An 8511-nucleotide genomic window follows, 5' to 3' on the forward strand; every position below is an offset into this window, starting at 1 on the left:
TTTGAGCCTGAGAAGCAAGGGTTCAGAAACCCACAGGGAAATTCATACCCTAGGCTGAGACTCCAATGCACAACTGTCAGAGGTACTGCTTGTCAGATGGAACATTAAATCAGTGCTATACCTGCCCACTCAGGTGGTCATCAAAGACCCCAAGTCATTAGTTTGAAGAAAACCAGGGTATTTGCCCTGGTGTCAGACCAACATTTATTCCTCAATCAATAGCACTAGGAAACATAATCTGACAATTATTGCACTCCTGTTTGTGGGAGCTGGCTGTGTGCAAACTGGTTGCAGGGCAGCATGGTGGCTCAGTGGTTAGCACTACTGCCTCACAGCGCTAGGGACCCGGATTTGATTCCGATCTTGGGCGACTGTCTGTGTGGATTTTGCACATTCTCTCCATGTCTGCATGGGTTCCCTCAGGGTGCTCCGGTTTCCTCCCACAGTCCCAAGATGTTAGGTGAATTGGTCATGCTAAATTGCTCGTGGTGTCCAGGGATGTGTAGGTTAGATGGGTTAGCCATGGGAAATACAGCGATAAGGTAAGGGGTGGGTTTTGGTGGGATGCTGTTTGGAATGTTGGTTAGACTCAATGAGCCAAATAGCCTGCTTCTGCTCTGTAGGGATTCTATGATTCTATGGTTGCTGCATCTCCTACATTACAACGGTGAAGGCACTTTTAAAGATGTCCATGAGGAAGGTTTAAAGAAGAATGTAAATGTATTGGAAGCAGTTTAGAGAAAATTTACCAGACTAATACCTGAAACAAGTGGATTGTGTGATGAGGAAAGTTTGGACTGATTTGGTTTTTATCTGCTGAAGTTTAGAAGATTGAAGTAATCTGATTGAAACATGTAAGATCCTGAGGGGTCTTGCCATGGTAGATGGGGAGAGGATGTTTTCTGTTATGGGAGTATCTAGAACCAGGGGGTCACTGTTTATAAATCAAATGTAAACCATTTAAAACAGATGAAACAAAATATTTTCTGTCAGAAGGTGGTTAGTCTTTGGAACAAAATAGTTGAAAGTTTTGGAGAAAGGAAGAGGAAAGCCACTTAATGAAACAGTGATTGAAAGTGAAGAGGATCATGTAATGAAGTGTGCAGAAATATGTGTCCATTGGCAACTCTCAGTGTTACTGAACTATGTGGAGAGGGAAGGTGATAGGCTTAATTATATAGAATGTCTGGTGCAGGAGCAGGCCAGTCAGTCCAATCAGTGCATGCTCATATTTATGCTACACTTGAGGAAAGCAGGAATATTTGAGTTTGCCATCAGATCAGCCATAATCTTATTGAATCTTATTGAATGACTCGAGCAGGCTTGAGGGGCTTAATGGCCTACTCATGCTCCTAATTTGTATGTTCATTGGCTGTAAAATTTTTGGGGTGTGAGAGTGTCAAATCTTTTTATTTGTGTTACAGTCTGAAATGAGTGATTCTCACTGTGTTTATGTATTCTTGCTCTTGCTCAGTAACTGCTGTTGTCCTGTGAATTGTTACGGTGGATAATTTCTTAAAGGCCATGACATTAATTAACCACACTTTTTTGCTTTTGCTTTTAGATGGATGCAAAGTTTTACTCACGAAAAGACGAGTCGAAGTTTTTCACTAAATGCTCTCGAGTGGCTTCAGAAACCAACAAGGTTTGTTCTCATATGAGAAATGCATTGAAGATTCTTGTCTTAATAAAGCTGTGGGATCTCAGCACTGCCCAGTGTGGTACTTGGATCGCAAACTCTCCAGGGTGGCCCTGGAGTTTCCAGAAAGAAAACATTAATCTTCAGGAGGCTGCTATGAGCAACCAGACCCCCTCCAATCCCAGCAGAAAAATCACAGGAGCACATGAAAAATGCATAATGTATTCCATTCATTTTCTTTTAACACTTTAACTTGTTCATAAAGATAGTTTAGATGGGAAGAGGAAACCATTTAATGAGACAGAGTGATTGAAAGTAAGAGGGTCATGTGATAAAGTATCCGGGATTATAACCAACCGAAGTTGATCTTGAAACTGAGTTATGTGGAGAGGGAAGGTTATAAGCTTATAGAATATTTGGCACAGATATAGGCCATTTGGCCTAACTAGTGCATGCTGCTGCGTATACTATGTTTAAGCGTCCGTCTGTCTCTTTTCTTACCTTAATCTAGTTTCAAACTGTCCCAATTTTCTTCTTTCTCATAGGCTTGACTAGATTCCCCTTCAATGAATCTAAACTATTCACTTCAAACATTTCATCTGGTAACAAGTTTCACGTTCTTATTACTGTTTGGGTGAAGAGGTGTTTTAGAATTCCCTGTTGGATATCTTGGTGATTTTCTTATATCAATGGCCTCTAGTTAAGCACTTTTCGACAAGAGGAAACATTCTCTTTATATCCACTGTATCAAGCCTTAAACCATTTCAAAGATCTCAATTTGGGTCACCTACAAGCCTTCTGTTTTCATGAGAGAAGGGACCCAACCCAAGGATCCTTTTGCTGATATGCATTGTCCATGCAGTTCTGATCTACTGAGCTAAGCTAGAGTAGCAGTAGGGGAGGGTCTCATTTGACCTCAATGCCTGTTTTATATGAAGGTGAAAGTCAGCCATTGGTCATCTCCATTCCTGTTTACTAACCAGTGAGCTGAGATGGGATGTACTTGAATGAACATCTGGTGATGACAAGCTTAGAAGGCCTGTGATATCTGACCTGCGGTATATGCGGTGGGATTGTCTTCTGACTACCATAGCCTCCCACCTGTAAGAAACACCAGCTGGATTGGATGCAGTCGTAATGGGCCGAATGGCCTTTTTATGCATTATATCAGTTTATGATTCCAGGTGCCCCTCTGAGCATTTAATGAACCCTGTCTTTGAGACAAGAGAGAGGAAAAGGAATGCAAATAAACAATTAGTGTTTTTGTTTGCAAAGGCTAATGAAAGCAGAAAAAGCAAAAGATGATAACAATGAGTTAAAAGAAGACCAGATAAGAAAGATCTTTAACTCGTTTTGCCCTGAGAGCCAATAGACTGTGAAACTCATTACCACATAAGTTAGTTGAGGCAAATAGTGTAGAAGTATTTAAGTGAAAGTGAGATATGGGATGAATAAACTTTTTCTGTGCTGTAAATTCTATGTAATTCAAAGTTTTATCCAGTATTAAGAATGCCACTAATGTAAAGTTGAAATAGGTTGGAATTGATTTGTATGTTAAATTGGCAGGAATCTTTAAATTGGTTCAGCTCTGAGAACCCAACATTAAAGGGCAGGTTTGTCACAATGGTCTATGTGACAAAGGTCTCCTTTGCCTTATCAGTGTAATATATACATTAGCATGGCCTATGATGTGTCTTGTCCCAGGATCGATTTTCACATTTTCAGGACAATCATCCCCCAATTTGATAAATGAGACAGTTCTTATATTCTTACAATCTTGGGATAGTTCAAAGTGCTTTTGAAATATAATAGTTCCTTTAAGTTAGGAAACACTTGGCAAGGCCTTACAAAAAGCAATTGCTTAATGACTGAATCATCTGTGTTTTGTTGTTGTTGCTTAAATATTGGTTCAGACAGTGGGAAGAATTGTCCTACTCTTCTTCAAAACAAGTGCCATGGGGTGTTTTACTTAAACCTGAAAGGGCAGATAATGTCTTGTTTTAACATCTCATCTTTGACAGAACAGCACTCCCCCAAATTAAGTTCTTGGGGCAGAAGCAGTTATATATTCAGATATTTATTATTAGAAGTTCATGAACTGTTAAACCTGGACCCTTCTTTGTTAGTATCTCTTCTGAGCAGACTTTCTCTGCTGGTACATGTGTGTCTGGTAGTCTCAAGTGGACAAAATACACATTGCAATTTTCAGTCCATTATACCTCATTGTCAGCCTGGATTGTGAGAGCAAGCCTCAGGCGTGTGGTTTGAACTTACAGTCTATTGACTCAGAAATGTGTATTATCCATTGACCCACAGAAGTACAATCAAGCCTCATACAGAAGCACAAATTTAATCCATCTGACTTTTAGTGGGAAACCAAGATGCATGATCAAGTGCCACAGTGCACAAGGATTGAAAGGAATAGAATGGAGGATAATGTCCATATCATTATAAAAGCTGTAGATTGTAGGAAAGATGGAACATTAAGGATAGTGAGGAATTCCACGGTTTTGGGATTCTGGGAATGGCTGTGCAATGTTAATACTGTTTCCTTCAGGCAAGTGGAAGATTTGGAAGAGAAGAATCAAAGACCAGTGTCAGATACCTTCGATCACCCCTTCAAAATGGCAAGGTCAGTAATCTCAGATCATGTGTTGTAGACAAGCGCTATTTAAACCAGTGGGAAGCTGTGCAAGAAAATGTCCCACAGATAACCTTGGGATTCACAGAGTTTGTAGGAGATTAATTCAGTGGGTAAAATGCAACTCATTTTTATTTTTGGAATGTGTTAAAAAACTGCAAACATGCTCTGTTTAAAAACAGAATGCTACTCGAAAGTGTTTTTAATTCTTTTCCTTCTGACAATATTTCACTTTGCTTCCTGAAGTCGTTGACTCCATACTGTTCCACCCCTGTCAAATCCACTTTGTACCTTGCCCAACTAAAGTCTAGATGATAGAGATCAGACTTTCATCTGTATTTTATCTGTTTACAACTTCAGGATACCCAACTTGTTTCACAGGCAATAAAGAATTTTTGAAGTGTAGCCGCTGTTGTAGTGTAGGCCAACACAGCAGCTAATTTGTGCATAGCAAGCTTCCACAACAGCAGTGATCAAATCAGGTATTGAAATGTTTGCATGATGTTGGCCAAAGTAATAAATCCACGTTCCAGTCCTACTCGGGTCCTACCCACGGTTGTTTTGCCAATGCATCAATTACATCATTGGTGCTGCTTCCCTTCCTTGTCTCCCTTGGAGAAAATGATCAATTTTGCCTTCAATTTCCAGCCTTCCCTTGCCTTTACCTGGTGCATCACAGACTCCTCCCTTTCCTTACTCAACCTCTCTGTTCCATTTCTGGGCTAGGCTGGCCACCGATATCCATTACAAACCCACTGACTCCCACAGTTATCTTGTCTATACATCCTCACACCCTGCTTCCTGTAAAGACTCCATTCTATTCTGCCAGTTTCTCCGTCTCCGTTGCATCTGTTTCAATGATGCCACCATCCACAGGGGTCCTCAGATATGTCTGCCTCTTTTCTAAACTAGGCTGAGCTGTGTTGGACCCATTTCCTATACTTGTGCCCTCGCTCCTTTCCTTCCCTCCCACAACAATGATAGGATCCCCCTTATCCTCACTTCCCACTCCACCGGCTCTGCATTCCAAAGGATCATAAGCCACCATTTCTGCCACCTCAAGCAGGATGCCATGGCCAGACTATGTTTCTCTCCCCTCCCCTCTCTTGTCAGCATTTCGCATGGACTGGACCCTCTGGGACACTATGGTTCACTCCTCCTTCACCCCCAACACCTTGCCGCAACCCAAGGCACCCTCCCATGCAATGGCGAAAGGTGCAGCACTTGCCTATTTACCACCTCCCCAAGGCCCCAGGTAAATGTTTGAAGTGAAGCAGCAATTTATCAGCACTTCATTTCAATCTATTCTGCTGTTTTCACTACTCGCAGTGTGGTCTCCTCTACATTGGGGAAACGAAGCACAGACTGGGTGACCGCTTTGCGGAACACTTGTGTTCTGTCTGTAAAATCGACCCTGAGCTTCCAGTGTACTGCCACTTCAACATACCACCATATTCATGTGCCAATATTTTCTGCCTCAGGCCTGTTGCAGTACTCAAGCAAAGTCATGTAAGCACATCTTCCTTTTAGGTACCTTAGAGTCTTCAGGACTCAAGTTTAACAATTTCCCATCATGAACTCCTCCTTCCTTGCCTTTTACCTACTTCCACAGCCCCAGGTCCTGTCATGAAATGGGTTGTTTTCAGTATAGCCAACCAATTTTCAACTACTCATAGTCCCCATTCTCACCTATGTAGTTTCTCTTCTTCCCTGGCTTAATATTAACTATCCCTTTGCCTGTCTTATTTTTCTCTCTCTGTAGGCTCCATCTCTACTTGTCTGTTCATTCCTTGCTACATGCGCACACACACGCACACACACATGCACACCCCAACCCTCAGCTGTTGTCATCAGCATAAATACTACCTTTTCCTAGCTGCTTCTAGTTCTGAAAAAAAGTCACTGGCCTCGAAAGGTTACCTCTGTTTTCTTTGCACAGATGCTGCCAGATTTGCTGAGTTTCATCAGCAAGTTCTGTTCTTGATTGTGTCCAGTGTCTACAGTTCTTTGTTTTATTTTAACTGTCGGAGATTGGGTGCGGGGCACACCTCCCTTTCACTTCTTCGAATATTACCATGTGATCATACTATTTAAATGCTCTGTAGAGGGCCGTTTGGATCTAATTTTAAGTAACTTTGATAGTGCTGTGTTCTGTCAGTCCTGGTGCGTGAGTCTAGATTATGTGATCTGGACTCCACAGTGTTACTGGAACCTATGATGGTCTGATAAAGAGTTGGAAGCACAACTGACAAGTCAAGCTGAACAACTATGTGAGTGTAGATGGAATAGTCATTTACAAGTGTCATCACATAGGAGCCCAACACTGTTCTAGTTTGATGTCCAGTGGAGTTGTTAGACTGTGCTTATGAATGAAAACACTGTTTAATTTGCCAAAATGTTTGTTCTCTCTAATGCACTGGCACTGAGCCAAATGGTGGCCCCCGTCTGCTGCCTCAAGTCCATTGAACATACACAGGCTGAGTATTTTGGGTGTTAGGGTACTCTCAGCAGCATTAGATATATATAATTGCAAGGCCCAAGTCCAAGCAGTTTCTAAATATTCCTAAAGCTGTGCAAAGGCTGTGTGTAAATGTCCCTCTGGTGCCAGAGTATAGAACTTTGGTAAAGCAGAACACTTGTAAAGTGCTTCACAGTTTTGACAGCTTCATTTCCTTGTTCTTTCAATAGTGAACATGAATCTTTGATCTCTGTGCTAGTTTAAGACTTTTAATGATTTTACAGCAACCGCAACTCACAGGTATAAATCTCTTTTAATGTAGAAACTGTTCCAAGGCACTCTGCAGGAGCACAGTCACACAAAGGTCAATACCAAGCCAAAGAAGATACTGGAAGAACCGCCCGAAAGCTTGGTTAAAGAGGTGGGTGTCAAATGTCTTAAATGGGAAGATCGAGCAGAGGAAGAAAGGTTTAGGAATTCCAGAGGTCACAGTCCAAACCACTGAGGGCATGGCTGCCACTGATGGGCTGAAAGGAATGGAGCATGGAATGAAAGGTCAAAGTTGGCAAACCTCTTAAGTATTGAAGAGGGTGATAGAGCTGGAGACTGTCAGAATGAAACAGCACAGATCACAGAATGGTTACAGCACAGAAGGAGGCATTTGGCCCATCATACCTGTTCCCTTAGAGATAACTACCCAGTTAGCTCCATTCCCCTGTCCAACTCCCTTCAGAAAATTAGTATTAAATCTGTTTCCACCCATCCACTTCCCCCTTTCAGGTTCTGAAATCCAGAATATAATCACTCAATTCTGTACGTTAAAAAAAAAACTCTCATCTCCCCTCTGGTACTATTATCTTCAATCTATGGCTTCTGATTATTGATCTTTCTGCCAATGGAGACAGCTTTTCCTCATTTACTCTACCAACAGTTTGAATATCTCTATGAAATCTCTTAATCTTCTCTGCACTGGTGTAGTTAAGCAACAAAGATCAATAAGTGAGGTAAGAAGTGGTGCTGAATAAAAGAAATCAAGGCTTATACATGTTAAGTGGGAATCCAGTGATCTGGGAGAGTTATAGCAGTATTGGCACATGGATGTGTTGATGACAATGATGCAATGGTCAAATGACTCAGAGAGAGCAAGATAGAGTGAGATGGAAGAGGATCGAGAGTCCGTGTTACTCTGAAGAAGTCCTGTACAATATTGTTACATAGATAGTAGGAACTGCTGATGCTGGAGAATCTGAGATAACAAGGTGTAGAGCTGGATGAACACAGCAGGCCAAGCAGCATCAGAGGAGCAGGAAAGCTGACGTTTCAGGTCTAGACCCTTCTTCAGAAGTAGGGGAGGGGAAGGGGATTCTGAAATAAATAGGGAGAGAGGGGGAGGCGGATAGAAGATGGATAGAGGAGAAGGTAGGTGGAGAGGAGACAGACAGATCAAGGAGGCGGGGTTGGAGCCAGTAAAGGTGGGGAGTTAGGGAGGAGATAGGTCAGTCCAGGGAGGACGGACAGGTCAAGGAGGCGGGATGAGGCTAGTAAGTAGGAGATGGGGGTGGGGCTTGAGGTGGGAGGAGGGGATAGGTGGGAGGACAGGTTAGGGAGGCGGGTACGAGCTGGGCTGGTTTTGGGATGCGGCAGGGCGACAGGAGATTTTGAAGCTTGTGAAGTCCACATTGATACCATCGGGCTGCAGGGTTCCCAAGCGGAATATGAGATGCTGTTCCTGCAACCTTCGGGTGGCATCGTTGTGGCACTGCAGGAGGCCCG

General features: G+C 42.5%; 1 protein-coding gene across 1 annotated transcript in view; it reads left to right on the forward strand.

Moving 5' to 3' along the window:
• LOC109924006 overlaps positions 1-8511 on the forward strand; it is a 132827-nt gene that overhangs the window by 68990 nt on the left and 55326 nt on the right. The window contains exons 7-9 of the mRNA XM_048617640.1: positions 1565-1645; positions 4197-4271; positions 7061-7159. Of these exons, the coding sequence (XP_048473597.1) occupies positions 1565-1645; positions 4197-4271; positions 7061-7159 (255 nt within the window). The remainder of the gene's footprint in view (positions 1-1564; positions 1646-4196; positions 4272-7060; positions 7160-8511) is intronic.

The sequence above is a fragment of the Rhincodon typus genome, chromosome 37 (assembly GCF_021869965.1).
Source record: "Rhincodon typus isolate 14 chromosome 37, sRhiTyp1.1, whole genome shotgun sequence".
In the NCBI taxonomy this organism is placed as follows: Eukaryota; Metazoa; Chordata; class Chondrichthyes; order Orectolobiformes; family Rhincodontidae; genus Rhincodon; species Rhincodon typus.